Source organism: Leucoraja erinacea, chromosome 33 (assembly GCF_028641065.1).
Source record: "Leucoraja erinacea ecotype New England chromosome 33, Leri_hhj_1, whole genome shotgun sequence".
In the NCBI taxonomy this organism is placed as follows: domain Eukaryota; kingdom Metazoa; phylum Chordata; class Chondrichthyes; order Rajiformes; family Rajidae; genus Leucoraja; species Leucoraja erinaceus.
This window is the reverse complement of record NC_073409.1, coordinates 9442231-9461848: the sequence shown is the minus strand read 5'-3', so window position 1 is coordinate 9461848 and position 19618 is coordinate 9442231. Positions and strand designations below refer to the sequence as shown.

Sequence of the window (19618 nt, the reverse complement as noted above, 5' to 3'; positions counted from 1 at the left end):
TGTGACATTCTTTGCCACAGAAGGCTGTGGAGGCAAAGTAAGGCAGAGATAGATTCTTGATTAATATGGGTGTCAGAGGTTATGGGGAGAAGGCAGGAGAATGGGGTTAGGAGGAAGACATAGATGAGCAATGTTTGAATAGCAGAGTAGACATGAAAGGGCTAATTCTGCTCCCATCTAATGATCTTCAAGTTCCTCAGTGTGCATATTGATGAATGACAAAGAAAGCTCATCAGTGTCTCTGCTTCCCTAGAAGATTGCGAAGATATGGTCTGTTGATGGATACTCCATTGAACTACAGGTGCATGGTAGAGAGATAAAACTGCACGCCTGGTTTGGCATCTCGAATGCCAAGGACTGACGGAGATTACAGAGTGGTAGACACTGCTAAGTCCATCACAAGTTATGACCATCCCACCATCCAAAGAATCTGAAGGAGGCACCGCCTCAAAAAGGCAGCCAATATCATCAAAGACCCACGCCAACCCGGCCATGCTCTCATATCGTTCCTACCATTGAGAAGAAGGTACAGGAGCCTGAAAACCATGATAACCAGGTTCAAGAATTGCTTCCTAGCAATTATTAGGCTTTTAAATACAACACAACACTCATCTCAGCAACTATATACTTCTGTGGATTGGAGCTATGGTTGCACTACAGACTTCTGTTTTGTACTGTTATGTCTACCTAGTATTACAGTTATTAGCTTATATAATGCTTTATATAATTACTTTTTATTGGTGTGTTGCGATTTTGGGCCCGTTATGCTGCTGAAAAGAACAATTTCATTATTCAATTGCTGGTACATGCCACAATTAAACCACACTTCACTCTTGACTCCTGAATAATGATTTACACACTGCATAAGGTATTAACTTCAGAAAATCTATTGAAATGGATCTTGTGCTTTCCTAGTTGTTTTGGAATATTATGTGCATTGCTATGACAAACAACATACCTGGTTTGACAATCCCTCCAATACCCCCCATACATTTGGAAATCCAAATCAACCATGATATTGATATACCTTTGACTTTCTGTCATGCAGTGATGTGTGCTTAATTACAGGAGACAATGGTAGGACCAGTAAATTCCAAGCAATTATTATAGTGAAGCAAAAGCATTAGATTTGTTAGACTTCACCTCAGTTGATTATGGTGACCAGCGTGAATAGATGTTCGCAATGCAAGTACTTGTAAAAAGATATTTTGCATTTTAAAAAATCCTTTCTGAAGTGCATAATTCTATTTAAAGTACATAATTAAAAGTAGTACTTGTCTATGAAATATATCATATTTTCCTATGAAATACAGACCTTTTAATTTGTGCCGATTAAACTTTTGATGACATCTGACTTTGGGAGAACTGGGGATGGGGACTGGACATTGAGTCTTCCCCCACAGTGGTAACCATTGTGGGGGGGATGATTTTTGTGTATAAGTGATTATTTTAGTTTGTGTCCAAGATGGCTGTCGGAAGGGAGAGTGTACGCTGGCGCGGTTTAGCTGCCGCTGCTCTCTCTTCACATTGTGTTTTTGATTTTTTTTGTCTTTGGATCGAATTCTGTCGTTAATTTGTGTATTGGTTATGTCTTTATTATTTATTTTACTCTGATTATGTTTTTTACGCTTGTTAAATTCTGTAAGGTGTCTTTGAGACTTTTGAAAGGCGCCCACAAATAAAATGTATTATTATTATCTGTGTGATCAAGCTGAAAATGAGTAATGGTGGAATTAATTTAAACCTAAATTGGTGATCCGCTGACTTTAGTCATATTTTAATACATGTACCTTTCAACAAATACAGTGAAACCATGATTTGCTGGGCTCTTTATTGCAGGAGAAAGCTGTCTGGAGATTGCAGAGACAGCTTCCCTGGTTATAACTAGCCAACTGGCTTTGGATCTGAATAAATCCTCTCTGTCTTGGCTCCATATCCATTGACTTCCTTGGTCAGCAGAAACGTATCTGTCTTGATGTGAAAATCATTGAATTATTTTCAACATTGTGCAGGAGTGTGTTTGTCAATTTACTGTCCTTTGTGTGTGGAAAAAAGATAACGTTGTAACGCTGCAGTCAAAAACATGATACAATGATACAACTGTGAACTCTTCATGGAATTTGTTGTTTTTCATCTTCCTTTATAATTAGCAACAAAGTATTTGGAAACCTGCTCCTGCCCCTTTCATCGTACATTTGAAAGTTTTTCTGTATAGTTAGATTTTCTTGTGTATTAAAATATGCTCTAACCTAGTTAGATTAGTTTTCATTTAAAATACTTTGGAACCTTTCGAAAATGTAATTTGTATCACACTGTAACAGCTGTGGTGCATAAATCAATATTAATATTTTGCTAAAATATATTAAATCAGCCCATCAGATCCTGATTGTACAACAGGAGCAGATTGTAATGGAATATTAGTTGTACTTCTGCCTTTAACCATATAACAATTACAGCACGGAAACAGGCCATCTCGACCCTTCTAGTCCGTGCCGAACACGTATTCTCCCCTAGTCCCATATACCTGCGCTCAGACCATAACCCTCCATTCCTTTCCCGTCCATATAACTATCCAATTTATTTTTAAATTATAAAAACGTACCTGCCTCCACCACCTTCACTGGAAGCTCATTCCACACAGCCACCACTCTCTGAGTAAAGAAGTTCCCCCTCATGTTACCCCTAAACGTCTGTCCCTTAATTCTCAAGTCATGTCCCCTTGTTTGAATCTTCCCTACTCTCAGTGGGAAAGCCTTATCCACGTCAACTCTGTTTATCCCTCTCATCATTTTAAAGACATCTATCAAGTCCCCCCTTAACCTTCTGCGCTCCAAAGAATAAAGCCCTAACTTGTTCAACCTTTCTCTGTAACTTAGTTGCTGAAACCCAGGCAACATTTTAGTAAATGGTCCAAATCACAATATTCCGCAATGGGAAGCCATGTTACCTGCACACTCGTCAGTACTCTCTCTATTTTTGTTGACATCCTTCCTATAATTAGGCGACCAAAATTGTACACCATACTCCAGAATTGGCCTCACCAATGCCTTGTACAATTTTAACATTACATCCCAACTTCTATACTCAATGCTCTGATTTATAAAGACCAGCACACCAAAAACTTTCTTTACCACCCTATCTACATGAGATTCCACTTTCAGGGAACTGTGCACAGTTATTCCCAGATCCCTCTGTTCACCTGCATTCTCAATTCCTTACCATTTACCATGTACGTCCTATTTTGATTTGTCCTGCCAAGATGTAGCACCTCACACTTATCAGCATTAAACTCCATCTGCGATATTTCAGCCCACTCTTCCAACTGGCATAAATCTCTCTGTAGACTTTGAAAATCTACTTCATTATCCACAACCCCACCTATCTTAGTATCATCTGCATACTTACTAATCCAATTTACCACACCATCATCCAGATCATTGATGTACATGACAAACAACAGTGGACCCAACACAGATCCCTGTGGCATCCCACTAGTCACTGGCCTCCAACCTGACAAACAACCATCCACCATTACTCTCTGGCATCTCCCATTCAGCCACTGTTGAATCCATCTTGCTACTCCACCATTAATACCCAACCATTGAACCTTCTTAACCAACCTTACTGAAGTCCATATATACACCATCCACTGCTTTACCCTCATCAATCTCCCGAGTAACCTCTTCAAAAAATTCAAGAAGATTAGTCAAACATGACCTTCCAGGCACAAATCCATGTTGACTGTTCCTAATCAGACCCTGTTTATCCAGATGCTTATATATATTATCTCTAAGTATCCTTTCCATTAATTTACCAACCGCTGACGTCAAACTAACAGGTCTATAATTGCTAGGTTTACTCTTAGACCCCTTTTTAAACAATGGAACAACATGCGCAGTACGCCAATCCTCCGGCACTATTCCCGTTTCTAATGACATTTGAAATATTTCTGTCATAGCCCCTGCTATTTCTACACTTACTTCCCTCAATGTCCTAGGGAATATCCTAGGATTAAGGAGTTTTTAGTTGCATTATGTGTAGTTTCAGTATTCAACTCATAAATTTGAGATTCAGTTCTACATGTAGTTTGGTAGTCTGCATTTGTACTTCGTGTTGAATTTCTCTGTTTTAGCTCTGTTCAACCACACTTTTCAAACTTTCTGATCTCAATTGATCATTTCAAAACTTTTGAAGTCTGTAGGCCAAACTGAAGAGGATATTGTGGAGGGTGGAGTTCAACTTGCGAAAATAGAGAAAATTAAGTTAAATAGGTATAAGAATTGAATAAGAAAGCACTGGAATAGGATATTCATATTGTCTTTTTATTTGATTACAGTTATACATAATATGAGCTGGGAAAGCAGTAGAAATGTTGTACTTTTGTATTATCTCAAGTCTCCTTCACTGTGCCCAGCTAATAATTATATAAATTTGGCTGTATTCAATTTAGTTTTTGTACATTTCTGTATACATTTATTAAACAATTTATATCTAAGCAGCGGAATATTGATTCTCTTGTTGATATTTTTATGCTTAAATTAATTGGATTATGGCTTAAAGGCTTAAATTGTCATCTTTTGTAGGTTGGTTCTCATCGGGATGAAACTGTCGGTCTCCATAGCAACCATTCGATCCTCCCCAATACAGCCCCCCCTTCAAGTGCAGAAATAAATAACCAGGCACAGGATAACTACAGAGGTATTTTTTTAAATTATGTTATTTTACTGATTATGAATTCTAACTCCCTAATTATTTTTAGTTTACAATTAGAAAGTGTTTTTATCTTGGGATGAATATATTTTTTGCACAGGTCTGTCAAGTTTACAAAGTCACTCTGCTATCTTGGGTCCTCCAGAAGTCAAAACAGAAGAGAAAGATGAGAACACAAACGATTCCTTCTCTTCCGACGATAAGAGGTCAGATGATGAAGGATGCAAAAATGATCCCAAGATGCCATCTAGAGGAAGGTCAAGGTAAGTCTATGATATGCGTAATTACCTTTTGGCAGTAGTAGATGTGTATCCTGGTTTCACTTGAATGTCATACATTACTAGCACTTACTCCAATCTCTTACTGATTACTTACAGTCAACATGAAGATGAGGACCTTAATCCTGAGCAAAAAGCAGAAAGAGAGCGTGATAGGAGAATGGCAAATAATGCCAGAGAGCGTCTCCGTGTTAGAGACATCAATGAAGCATTTAAAGAGCTTGGACGAATGTGTCAACTTCACTTGAAAAGTGAAAAACCCCAAACCAAACTACTTATTCTTCATCAGGCAGTTACCGTCATCCTTAACTTGGAACATCAAGTTCGAGGTCAGTAGGCCTTTGGTTTACTATTAAATTTGATGATCAGTAATTTATCAGCATCGTCAGAGCTGTTTACATTTAAAGTTACATGTTCAGATATGATCATCATCTCATCTGCTGGCAGTAATGGATAACTAAATTGTACTCAAAATAACCTCCCCTGCCCAGATTTTCCACCCAGCAATAGCCTTTGCATGTCTGAGATAGGATAATGTTGATTGTCAACTTCCCTGCTGTATAGGAGACATGTTTGAGGAAGGAACTAAACTGCGCACGCTTCCTGTCAAACCATATGAAGGTGAACATTGTGCTACTGTCTTTTGGGTAATGGATATTCATTCTGACAGAACTCACAATCACTCCCCAAATATTTAAGATGCAGAATTCGTTCTCAGGGTTTCTATGTGAAAAAATAAATTAATGCAAAAATGTTAACTGCCGTTTCCTGACGAGTGTGCAGGTAACATGGCTTCCCATTGCGGAATATTGTGATTTGGACCATTTTCAAGAAATGCAATCTCTATGCAATGCAGGGGGGGTAACCTGTAATCTGAAGGAGTGGGAATTATATAAACCAGCGTTAGATGAGAGAACATTGCATAGAGCTTTTTAAATGCATCTTCTCCCAATTGTTCCACAATTGCAATGACCCTTTCTATGTTGTGGGGGCTTTTGATGCAGTAATAGGTACTCCAATAAATAACAACCCCTATTATTTATATCCATTATTGAAGCTAGACTGGTACCTCTGTTGTTAGGAATGCAAACAACTTTTTATGGATTTGACAACTGGTTGAGATACCTAATGAGACACACTCACTCAGTACCCAAGAGTGACCTGCTGGGCAAGTGACCATCAGTTTCTTTGCAAATCTCAGGTTCATTTTCTCTGTGACTGGGAGATTTATTCCTGACTCACTTATCCCTGTTGCAGTAATCTTTCATAGTATATCTTTAAATAGGGCCCTCTATGCTTCCTGTTGTTGACCTTGGTAATGTGATACTCTTCAATTTGTGATACTCTCCTTTAGCTACCCTATTCTCAGAAAAGTATGAAGCGTGACTTCATTGGTGTTGCTCTTTACTCTTGGGCTGGAGAGATAGTTGTCAGTTTGTCCTGGCCAGAGACTCGATAAATCCTGTGCAAGTAATTCAAACAGAACCTGCTGAGATATCAAAATACAAATCCTTCAGCTGAGATATCAAAATAAAAATAAAAATCCTTGTTGCCCTCATAAGCGCATTTAATTAAAAAAAAGTCTCTTGGCATTTATTTCAAATGAGAACGGAGGAGATTTCTCTCATGCTTTGAAAATACTTGAAAATAAACTAGCACCCCTGGCAGATGAAATGGTCAGTAACCTATTGGTGTTTGTGTGAAATTTGCCGTAAGCAAACTGGCTGTTACATTTAAAGTTACATGTTCAGATATGATCATCATCTCATCTGCTGGCAGTAATGGATAACTAAATTGTACTCAAAATACAGTCATATATTGCAGCTGTGACACCACTTCAAAGTAGTGTTTGTTGTGTATTATTTTTCTGTATCGAATAAGAAGGGGGGGAAAATGAATGTGGGACAAAGGTGAGCTCGTGGTGACAGATCTGCCATGATCTTGTTGAATGCTGGATTTGATTTGAGAGATTCAATGGCCTGCTGCTGTTCCACATTTGCATTTCATTCCATATGAATTAATTGAGGCATCGTGATCATTTCTCACATCAAAGACTCTCGGTTGGAGAAACCAACGTTTTGCAGGCTGTCTCATTGGAAATTTTACCTGGCTTTAAGAATTTGTCCCTCAGATAAATAAGAGATATCACTGATATGTAATGGCTCCAGTGTTCAGATTGTGTTAGTAAACTATGCACTTGGAGGTTTATGCGCCTTTACCTTGTAACAACCGTGAATTATTTTGGCATCTATTTAGTGTGCATGTACTTATTATTTTCAACGTGCAGAGAGGAACTTGAACCCAAAAGCAGCCTGCCTTAAAAGGAGAGAAGAGGAGAAGGCATCTGCCGCATCGGCAGAGGCACCAGCAGCACATCCTGCAGTTCACTCTGGACTCAGTGACACTACCAACCCTATGGGTCATATGTAAACTGCCAGGTACTCCAACAAACTGTTAAAGCTAAAATCACACTTTTGCTTCACCTTTTTCACTCTCTCTTTTCTCCCCTTTTTTGCAATAATTTTCAAGTGGGTGTATTGTGTAATCGTGAGGGGAAAATACTGAAACTAAGGAGCTCTCGCTTAGTTTAAAAAGCTCATACCAAGTGTGAAATACATTTATAACATTGTGTAAAATGTTGTAGTGATTATTCTGCATTCCTCGTTAGCTTTAAATGTTTCAAAACATTAATCAAGGCACTTTAGAATACGTTTTATATTTTGCCCCTTCAGTGGTGCTCAAGGTATAGAGATGTAGTATATAATTAGATGGTATGCTGAACAAATTTTCAGAATTATCCAAAGACTACAGCTTCCATCATTATGGAGTTTGTTGTTAATCCTCCTTATAGTAATGATGAGGCAGAGCAATATGTGAATGTCCTTACCAAATTTGTGTGCAGTTACAAGATTGAACATTGCAAGTCAGCCTGTTGCTTGGCTCTTTTTGCATTCACTAAATAAATAAATTACATGCATGATCCAGTATTTTAACTCTGTGTAGATTTGTAAAATGAACATGGGCAGTGGTTAATTGATGTATCCATGCAATCCATTAACAGATTCCATCAGCAGATATCTAGATATTTTATGGTCTCTTTAAATCACCGCTCCTTCAAGCTTATGTAATTTTGAAAAATGAGCCTGACATTGCCCTAAAAATACTTGCATATGTAGCAACTTGGGCTTCTTTTGGGCATATGAAAGCTATGAAGTTTATATGGACATATGAAAACTAGTGAGGTTTAGTTTTACAATGTGTTCTAAGTAATGTGCATGGAATGTTTAATGAACATTATCAATATTATGTGGTGTGCTGCAGTTGTTGGGTTTCAGTTCCAGAACGAATGGAAAGGGTGGAATTCCCCATGTTCTGATGGGAAAGTATTATAGCTACAAAAAATATTCTTCCAGAAATTTGGCGTGAATTAAGTGCAAGAACTTGCAGAATTAAATTGAATGAATTCACAGCAGAATGAAAACATTGGCACTTTGGTCTGTGAACTCTGCAGTAATTTGATTCATGAAGATATGTGCATTTAACAGTTCTGTGTTTACAAGCAACGAACCAATTCCAGAAGAAATTATGAAATGAAATATGAGCAGTTCTAGCTGATATTTAAATTTTTTGTTTTTAAATTTCATTTGTTTAAATTATTAAACAAATGAAAAAAGCATTGAATCCATTGATCAGTTTTCACATGAAAACTATGCAGGATAGATACAAAGATTTTGAAGAGGCTCACAAAAATCCAAGGATTATTGAACATGAGCTATGTAACCTATTTCAAAGTTTAACATACTAAACAAAGTGTGAGATATAAATTGAGCATACTTAGGGGGCCGTCCCACTTACGCAATTTTTTTTCGGCGACTTCCCTATGGACGTGACTCCTGTATGGTCGTTTATAGTGTCCCAAAGAGTCGTACCTTTTTCTGGTCGCCTCTGGATTTTCAACATGTTGAAAATTTTCGGCGACCTGCTGCGACGATGACGGGTGCCAGCAAGTCGCTGAAATAATTGAGTACATTTGACAGGCCCTTTAGGGTTTAACTCCAATGTTTATTCATGTTCATAATCAATGTCATTTTTCTTGGGTTTGATTACAAAGTTACTGAATCTTTAATTTTTTTCTTGCAGGTCAAAAGTCTGGATTGGTTTTGTAAAATTGCAAATGAGTCATCTTTCCATACAAGGACCCAGCCAACTAACTTTCTTTCATAAAGTCACAGTTGGAATACTTAACGCACTTGAAACAGAAACCCAGAAGCAATCTCTTGATCAATATGGCATCATATTCAGCCCGCTGAAAACTTATTTGACCCGAATCTGAATTTTGGTCCACAGTACATATCAATCTGTTGCAAGCAGTATTGCTTCCACACAATCAGAGACTGTTGCAATTATCCCAATTTTCGTGGAAGTTGCCTTGTGCCTAAACTTGTTGGTTGATGAAATGCATTTAAGACAAAAATTATTTATTGCTACTGAACTATACGGTCTACTTTGAAAGGGAAATGTTAAAATCTGATTTTTCATTTTCAGCTGGGCTGATGCTTGTATCTGTTAAACCTGTTCACATACAGAGAACAAAATAGGAATGACCTCTAACTAACCCCCAGCATTCCCAGAACCTATTAGTGTCTTAAGAAAAGGAGGGGAAGTCTTAGTTGTCTTCGCCATTCTTTTTGCCACACCAATAGCATTTTCCATGTATCAGAAAATTCCTTGTTAGTGTGTTTATTTATTTTTTGTTCTCTGGTTATCTGAACAGTTATGGTCACAATTATTATTTCCCTAAATTATGTTCAATGCCTGTGTCATGAGCAGAGTGCTATAATAGCAGAATGTGTTTTTATTGAAAAAGGGCAGGTCTGATCACAGCATCACTTAGCTTGAAATAAGGTTAGCTTCCTTTATTCTTTCAAGTAAATACCCATGCTTATCTGTTTTATTTGTAATTATACAAACTTTTAAGCTTCTAGGCTTCATAGTAAAACTTGTAACGCGAAGTGTAAATTAGAAAAATACTAATTTTAGAATTGCTTTGTCTTTTCAAGCATTTAATACTACATTTAGTACATGTGAAAGTGTTTGCTGTAATTAAGCACAGGTGTAAAACAAAGGTTTCAGGCTCAAAAAGTGTTGGAGCTGATAAAATCCTTGGATCACCAGGGCCAGTAGTGCTGACATAGAACAAAGTGCTGTCAGCTTAACAAAATATCTAGAGGGAACGAAGAGCAATGGTCAGCAGCTTTCTGAGACCATACTTTGTTTTTGATATCTCCTTATCTGCATGGCTAGTCAGTGGCTAGCGATCCGGAGACTGATGCAGCCTAAATGCAACTGCCCTTTTGAAGCCATCATGACAGACTCCTATGAGTTGTTTTAAACCACTTGGAATTTCTTTGCGTTTCCTTTTGGCTGGTCTCCATTTTTTTTTCTGTGTGGATTCAAGTTCCTTAACTTCCATGTAAACTGTCTTCCATTGAAAAGGAATATAGAAGAGAAAGTATCTGACAAGGTTTCTCACTGTTATCTGAATGTTGGCAATTGGTTCAACAGAATTAACAAATGCATTCCTTTGTTCTGGGCACTAAGGCAACTGAAGAGCAAAATTCGTGCAAGTTGCCATGGTGGGCTAAAAGGAATGCCAAACACTTGAATTTGAAGGATTTACCAAGAATTATTATTTTTTGACAAATTATGTATGATTTTGTTATCTAATTGATTCATGTTGACTAATTCAAAACCAGTTAACACCTATTTTTCTGTATTTGTGGCCTTGTTCAGTTTGTTGTTTGGGCTAACAGCTGCTTAAAACGTGCTAAAGTGATCTCGTGACACGTTCTGGCCTTTTCTTCCAAGCCTGGTTCTAAGCTTTCTTTCCCATTGGCTATAATAGATGCATTATGCCCAGAAGCTTTGCTTCAAAAAGAAGAAAAAAAAAGAAACATTTGGCTTATTTTTCACTGTAGCTAGTCTTTTATACAATAATCTTGTAAGAAAATTTCTTGAATTCTAAATATTACTCTTTCTAGATTTTTGAAATCAAAAGTTTTCAGTAAAAAAAGTTTCTTACTTTATTTTACTATATTAGGTAGCAGAAGTGTAGGGTTATTTACCATAACCTGTCCATTAATATCAGAAAATAAAATAGCATCCTAAGAACATTGTAGGTTCTAGCTAATCTGTGTAGTACCTCTGGAGTATTGTCCAAGCTAAATGTCTGAGATAAGTTGCTTCACATCTTGTTCTCCAGTTTCCATTGTTGGTTGATGCAGATTTGTACCCGTGTCAAATTTAAGGTATTGTTGATGAACCTTTCTACACAACAGCAAGAAGAAAAAGATTTCTGTTAGTGACAACATAAACCATAATATGTATATATAACATTTATATAGCAATAAATGTGCCATCTTTTTTAACAAGACCAATGAGATTTAATGTTTCTTTGTGAATTAATAATTTAGAATAAATATAAAAATCTTTGCATAGGTTTGCCCAGTGATGGGAATTGCCCGTTGCAGGAATACTGGTGGGATGACTTCACTTAGTTATTCGTTTATTTATTTCAAAACATTCCACTTGTTTTGAATAAAACGGCTGGTATGTTCTTTTCATTTGAGTCTTTAAGTGAACAATCATTGTTGCTAATTTTATAAATCAAAATAATTTTGTTCTGAGAAAATGAACCTTTTTGTGGGTTTTTTTAATCAATATTTTTAGCCACTTTTAATATTTTTGGAAAATTAGCAACCCAACCACAAAAGCTGAATTTAGTTATTGTGCCACATGAAGAAAATAAAATCAGAATATAAATAGAGTTGAGGGAAATGTTTAATCCATCTCAATTGAGTCATCTGGTATAAAGATGGTTTTATTTTCTGAAAATCAAAAAAATATACAAATCTGGAAATCTAAAATAAATACGAAATGGTGGCAAAAACGATGCAGGTTAGAAAGCATCTGTGGAAAGAGAAACGGTTAACATTTCAGGTCTGAGACCCTTTATCTGAGGGGAAGAGTAAAAAATTGATCTAAACATTCACCATTGATCTGAAATGTTTCACTTTCCACAGATGCTGTCTGATTTGTTGAGGTTTTCCTGATCTACCTTTCTCCTTGATTAATAGTGAAGCTGCCAGTCCCCGCCATTGTACTCTCTACTGCTTTGTGAAGATAGTACAAAGATAAGTGGGATGAGTCAAGAGAGTGTAGTAATTTTGGTAGCTTACGTGTGGGAAAAACTCCATTAGGAATTTCATGTGGGGAAAAGTGAGATTACCTGCTTTGGGAATTAAAACGCAAAATATTATTTAATTAGTACAAGGTGATCAAATGTTAGTTTTCAGAGAGGTTGAGGCATTCTTATTGCAGAAACAAAGATGACATACTGCCGAGGTAAGCAACGGTGGAACATCTTGAAGATGGTGGACACTGCAGGAGTGGTGCGATGATGGTGGAGACAATCTGTGTTGCAGCAGTCAGAGCAGTTCATCAGCACAGGTACAACCCTGAGCTTGACTGCTGTCGTTGCGGAGACTTGTGGACCAACTTTCCATGACCATGAAGGTTTCCTCCGAGAGGCTTGGTTCCCTCCCATGTTCCCAGGACGTGCTGCTGGTTTAATTGGCTACTGTACATTATACTGTAGTGTAGGTAATGACAATCAAAGGTGAGTTGATAGGCACATGCGGGAGAATAATTTACGGGAGAATAAGGAAAGGGCAGTTTGTTCTGGAATTGCTCTCATAGAACACCAAGGCCAAATAGCCGCTTCCTGTCATTACATGATAAGGTGCCCGATCCCATAGCCTTTGCTGTGTTTGGTGTTCTTAGCCGTTTCTTGCTATCACTTGGAGGGAATCAAATTGGTTGCAAATTGGCTTTGGTGTTGACAGGGATCTTGGGGGGAGCAGTGATGGAACGTTCGTACTGTTCATCCAGCTGGCAGTGGCTGTGAATGTTTACACCCTGGTATTTAGCCCTCGTGTGTTGTATCCCATCCTTTTATCCACTACACATCATGTGATGTGGCAGGTCTGCCGAGCTTTGATGTAATTCCTTGGCTGTTTTATCTTGTATATATCAGTTGCATTTTGTTTTTTATTGTTTAATATGTCCTGTGTCCAGCTCTACGTTTGGCATCTTATTTATAGATTTACTTGGTGCTGCTCCCTACATGCTAATTTGTACTCAACCATGAATGATCAATCCCCTGTATAAGTAGAATGAGGGTTATTAAACAAACCTGTAATAACTATCCAATGTGTAAAATATTGCAAAGAAATATTGTTAAAAGGAACCATTGTACTTGATGGCCTCCGTAATGCTCCTCAAATATGGTGTGATGTTCTGCTCTCAATGATGCAGAGGCAGATCTAGGGTTAATACATGCTTCCCCTTAATAAAACACTATGTTTACAACAAAATATCGTCAGGAAATTTAGAGACTCTACATGTGTTAGGGTGAAGATTAAACAAGTTTTAAAATTAATTATTGGCCAGTGGCAACACAAAATACTTAGCGATCACAAAATGTGACCACAGAGCTTGCATATGGTACATAACCAAGGCTGCATTCAATTTGACAATTAAATGCTCATCCAAGGCTCTCTTTTAGAAACCCATGGGCCCGAATCTGTGCCAGAGTTTGATGAGAGCAGGATCTAGGAGGGGTGACTTAATTCACAGATGGTGAGCCATTTATAGGTTACTTTAACTGCTGACTGGGCCCTAAGCTTTATAATTGCCATCACAAACCTGGAGTTCTCTCCTATTTAAAGTACTCCTTAAATCCGACCTCTTTACCTTTCAATAACTCTTCTATGTGGTTCATAACTTGCGTTTGATGACAGTATCATGAAAAGCCTTGGAATGTTTTGCCATTTTAAATGAGCTATATAAATGCCGTTATTAGAACATTCATTTTAGATTAAAAGTTTGTTACCGACTATTTTGTGAGGGGCTCCACGTTGAGACTGTTATGTGTCTACTCATCTTACTACATTGCAGCAGTGGGTCACACAGGAGCAAGCCTGTAATAGACAGTCCTGTACAGTTAAATATATATTGCCTTAACATAGCACACTTGCTTCTAATTTTAATGCAAATATCAAACCACTTAACCAAATATGATGTCCTGTCATTTCCATCATTACATTCAGTTCAGATAACTACTCACAATAAAGCCCAGGGGTGTGTTTTATAAGGGTAAACAATTGATGGTGTGCATCCAGCTCAGGCGTAAGGTTCTAGTTACCGGTGAATCTTTGAATAACTGTTGGGATTAGCTATGCGCTAATCTTCAGATTGCAAGCTTGGGCGTGATCATTGGGTTAGAATACAACATAGTATTTGGAATAATTATTGATTCAAGATATTAAAGCTTTACTACATTTATACCAATTCACTTGCAATAAAGTGTTCATTGGAACGGTATAGAATAATACTCTCATTTACTAATTGCAACTTTTTCTAATATTTGTCACCTTCCCCTCGCAACATATCCACATCTTTATGCTTTCCACACTTGTGTTATCTTTTCATCTACCCATCTGTCTCATTTTGTTCTTCATGCTTTGCAGACCCAAAGGGTGCAATTTTAACCTATTTGGCTTGAGGCAGATTGGAAGGAAATAGAGGCAACATAGATTTTACACACCACAATTTTTTCCTCTTATCAATGGGGAATGAATGGGATCTAATAACAATACTCCATCCAATGTCTTTGGAATCCTTCTCAACAAGCTGGGTTAAAAGTCTAGGTTTTCTAATGTGGGCAAAAAATGCAATCAACAACTACCTACATTTAAATAGCATGTTTAACTTAATGAAAACGTCAAGGTGATCCACAGGAACTGTAGCTGACAAAAAATATAGCGCCACGTCGGGAGAAATAAGGCAGATGAGAAAATGTTTGGTGCAGAAGAGGACCTAAAAGCTGATGGTAGTGGGAGGAGAATAAAAGGGTGAGGGTAAGGTTAGTGTAAATGGATGCTTGGGACAGTGCAGAATTGGTGGGCCGAAGGGCCAGCTTCCATGCTGTATGACATTGGGACCTAAAGGCCTGTTAATATTTACCAAAAGACAGTTGCAAGACAAAAACATTTTAAATACATTTGATCAGCATTGATTACTTTGGGAAGTATCTTTTAGCAGGGCCGAGCAAGGAAGTGGTTTGATGAAGATGGAACATGCGAGAAAGGAAATGCTGCTCTGGATCACGCAACACTCATCAACTCAGCACCAGGGGACTGAACCTCATACTGAGAGCAGCTCGGCACAGAGCAGGAACTTGTATAGGCATGTGTGGGAATTCTCCAGATTTGACCCAGGGTCTCTTGTTATTTATGGAACTGTCTGAGCTGCGAGGATGTTGGAGAAAGCTCCAGGTCACCGCAGCCCAAAACATCTCCATGGTTGCTCCCTGTAAGTCACAGTGCTGACCTTTACGTTTTCATATATATGTAAATACTTCTTATAGCCTGTCCCCCTTTGAAATAAACAAAAAATACACCTTGATCTGAATACAATCTCTAGTTTTGTGCAACTATGATGTCTTGTTGTTAACAGGTACAGGGAAGGGATGGGGTGTTGAAGGCTGATGCTGATTGTTGACAGAAGTCAGTCAATGTGCAGTATGAGACATGACTAAACCTGTGTTCAGAAATGCTGAGGGCAGCCTTGAAATCAAGCTCATCATTTTTGAGTATTCTGGAATATAAATCTGCTTTTTATAATGGAAGCAGAAGTATAGCAAAATCACTAAGCATTGAGTTTCAATTGTCTGAGTAAAAGATCAGTTCTGTAGGGAGGTGTGAGGAAAGAGAAAGAAACCAAGAAGGAATATTAATATAGGGGCACATGAACAAAGAAATTATGCTTGGATATTCACTGCACTGTGCCTAATTATGGAAAGGTTTCATTGTATAAATCAACCATCCGTCAGCTATTAATTGTTATAAAGCTGCATGTCATGTACTTTATATAAATGTTGTTTATTCATGCTTTGATCACTATTAGTGCCATGCAGTAACCTTTTTACATCATGTGAGTTAGTTAAATATTGAGTGGCAGGTTGATGTTCAAATGAGAAAAGAAAGACTTGCATCTACACCACTTTTACAATCCCAGAAAAACTAAAAATACTTGCACGTTCTTCAGCAGTTTGATCGCAGCCCCCGGTGCCATGTGGAGTTTGCATGTTCTTCCTGTTATGGTGTAGATTTTCCCCAGGTTTCCAGATTCCATCACCATGGGAGGCCGGCAGACAATGAAGAGGAAAGGCCCCTTGTGTATACTTGCCAGAACTTGTGGGGAGTGGAGGAATCATTGCAGGATGTGCAACTCTTTTGGCACGGGGATCAAAGGGTACTGCAAACGTGCCACATAATGTGAACTGGAACATGATCAACAGTGGAATATGATCAACAATGTCAAAAGCAGCAGTGAGATTAAGACATGAGTGGTCACGATCAGGTTCATCAATATATCATTGCCTCTGGTCTTGTGGTTGGAGAGGTAGATGTCATAGTGCATTGAAACAGGCCCTTTGCCGCAACTCGTCCATGCACCCCAAGATGCCCCCTCTAACCTATTGTTTGGCCCATAGCCCTCTAAACCTCTCCATGTATCTGACCAAGTGTCTTTCAAATGCTGTTATAGTACCTGCCTGAACTACTCTGGCAGTTTGTTCCATATATCCACCATCATCTGAGTGAAAAAGTTGCCCCTCAAGTTGTCAATAAATCTTCCACTCACCTTACACCTGATTCTTGATTCACCTATCCTAGGTAAGAGGCCCTGCATTCACCCGATCTATTCCTCCATGATTGTATGCACCTCTAAGATCGCCTCCTGCGCTCCAGGGAATCAAATCCAAGCCTCCCACCTGTCCCTATAGGGCAGGACCTTGAGTCCGGGCAACATCCTCGTAAATGTTCTCTGCACTCTTTCCAGCTTAATGACATCCTTCCTATAGCATGGTGCCCAAAACTGAACAAGCACTCCAAGTGCAGCGTCACCAACAACTATTACAACTGTAACATAACGTCCCAACTTCTATACTAAATACCATGACTGATGAAGGCCAACTTACTGAAAGCCTTCCTTCCCATCCTATCTACATGTAATGCAACTTTTAGGGAACTATGTCCTTGCACTGCTAGATCCTTTTACTCTACAACACTCCCCATTCACTGTGAAGACCCTGTTTTGGTTTGACACCTCACATTTATCTGCACTAAACTCCATTAGCCAGTTTTCAGCCCACTCGCCTAGCTGATCAAAATCCAGTTGTAATTTTTTGAAAACCACCTTCACTATCTACGATACCATCTACTTTAGCATAATCTGAAATTTACTAATCGTGTATTGTACACTCTCATCCAAATAGTTGATATATAATAAACCACAGACAGCAATGGGCACAGGACCAATCTCTGAGGCACACTAAATCACAGACCTGTAGTCTGAAAAATAACCTTCCACCACAAACCTCCACTTCCTTCCACGAAGGCAATTCTGTATCCGGTTGGCTAGCTCTACCTTGATCCCATGCAATGTAACCTTCCAGAGCAGCTTACCACATGGAAACACACCAAGGTTTTTGGATTTTGTGGCATTTCCGTATATCACCTTTTTTGTGAGGTTTTTTTGGATACCTTTTCTCCTATTAACATTAAAATTGTGTTTTATCATGGATAAATTGAAGTTTTTTAATTTTCATTGGATGTAAAATGAACTATTGTAGCAGTGAAAAACACTGGCCAACCTGAGCAGCTGTTGAATAGAAGGATGTTGATCTCGAGTGCAAATACATTTTGAGTGTTAATCATCTCCCCTCTTGGTAATCCATCTCTGACACTTACATATTTTCTATTTTTGCTATGGTCAGCTCCCTGTGTTTTAGGCTTGTTGGAGGGGCATTTCCTGAGTCTTTCTGGTGATTGAACTGAAATGGGCAACCTGGATTGCAGGGTGAATCTAGCACTTGGCCAAAAAGGCCTTCTGGCAGAAACCAGGCAAGATGTTTTTTGCTTTGACCATGTGTTCAGCCTTGGCTGAATGGTAGCACTTCCTCTATGTCATAAGGTTGTGGATTTAAACCAGAGATTTGAAGCACATAGAGATAGACACAAAAAGCTGGAGTGACTCTGCGGCTCAGTCTAAAAAGGGTCTTGACCCAAAACATCACTTATTCCTTTTCTCCAGAGATGCTGTCAGACCCACTTAGTTACTCCATCTTTTAGTGTCTATCTTCGATTTAAACTAACAACTGCAGTTCCTTTCTACAATTGAAACACATAATATGGATGAACAATTCAGTGTTGATGGAGTGGGAAGTGTTGATATATTTTGGATACAATGCTCAACAGCTTTTCCTCAAAGAATACTTATCCTTCACCCAACTTAGCTAAAACAGAACATAGTTCATTAACTCCATTGCTGTTTCGAGAGAACTTGCTCACACAAATTACTAATGGTATTTTCTTGGTTTACTCTAATAACCATTTCTGAGATATTTTGAAGTAACGAAAGGTGTTAGAAAAAAAAATAAAGTTATTTCTTTCTAAGGGGTAGAAACTGCTTGATATCAGGCATTGGATGATTATGCTGGAGTTTGGTGTTGTCAGCAACTAGATGGAAGCTGACTGCATACCTGAAAACAATACTTAACTTTGGCAAGGTAATTACACATGGAAGAGCATATTATTAAAGTGAAGCAGAGAAAAAAAGACACTTAACTGAACTTTGAAAGCGTTATCATATTGCTGGGCAATAACTGTTAACATCAGATGTAATAATAATAGGGCTACAAATAGATTCACCGAACATGATCCTAATAGGCAGTCTGTAACCCACTGGGGATTTGCCACAGTTGAGATCAACCAGGATACATTTTGCTCTTTATTCATAAGCAATTAGTTCAGGCTAAATTTCTTGTTTCTTATCTTTAACTTGAGCAACCTGATAATTCAGTTTCAAATTGTTGAGAACAAATTGTACTGTATTCTGTGTTTTCATTGAATTCTCAAAACAATTAATGGAAACTAGGAAGGTTTTTAGAAAAGGCAATAAGCATTGTGTCCAGTCCATGAGTTGCAAGGTAACGGCACTAATCATGATGCTGAAATTAAACTTAAGGATATACGTGGTCCAATTGTTTTAAATCATTAAGGAAATTGGTAATGGAAGTACTTTGCCTGGAAGATAGATGATCTAAAGACCAGGACTGCATATCATTGTAGACAAACATAAACGGTAAGTAAGTAAGTTTATTGGCCAAGTATTCACATACAAGGCATTTGCCTTGGTGCTCTGCCCACAAGTAACAACATGACATACAGTGACAGTTACAAATGACTCAGAAAAGACTTAACATTAATAATAATAAAACATTAATGATAAAACACCATTGATCAAGCATGTGAACCAACAAAATAAACAGTAAGCCTTCATAATTTAGCATGAAACAGATTGCTGCATCAGTGAACAAACTGTGCCAACCAAAAAAAAATTCAAATGTTGAAAATCACCCAAAATGTGGAAAATATTCAACACCACGGCAGCTTCTGTTTCTGTCTCCAAAGATGCTGCTTGACCTGCTGAGTATTTTCAGCAAG

The 19618-nt window shown here is 38.1% G+C and overlaps 1 protein-coding gene across 17 annotated transcripts in view; it reads left to right on the top strand.

The window, feature by feature from the left end:
- The window catches only part of tcf12 (transcription factor 12), a 141274-nt gene extending 129849 nt beyond the window's left edge, over window positions 1-11425 (top strand). For 16 of the 17 annotated variants that reach the window (XM_055661230.1, XM_055661239.1, XM_055661235.1 and 13 more), the window contains 5 exons: window positions 4584-4698; window positions 4811-4973; window positions 5088-5317; window positions 7276-7426; window positions 9129-11425. In XM_055661230.1, coding sequence (XP_055517205.1) covers window positions 4584-4698; window positions 4811-4973; window positions 5088-5317; window positions 7276-7418 — 651 coding nt within the window. In that variant the 3' untranslated portion in view covers window positions 7419-7426; window positions 9129-11425. The remainder of the gene's footprint in view (window positions 1-4583; window positions 4699-4810; window positions 4974-5087; window positions 5318-7275; window positions 7427-9128) is intronic. The other variant, XM_055661231.1, reaches the window with a different exon arrangement.
- The last annotated feature ends 8193 nt before the right edge of the window (window positions 11426-19618 follow it).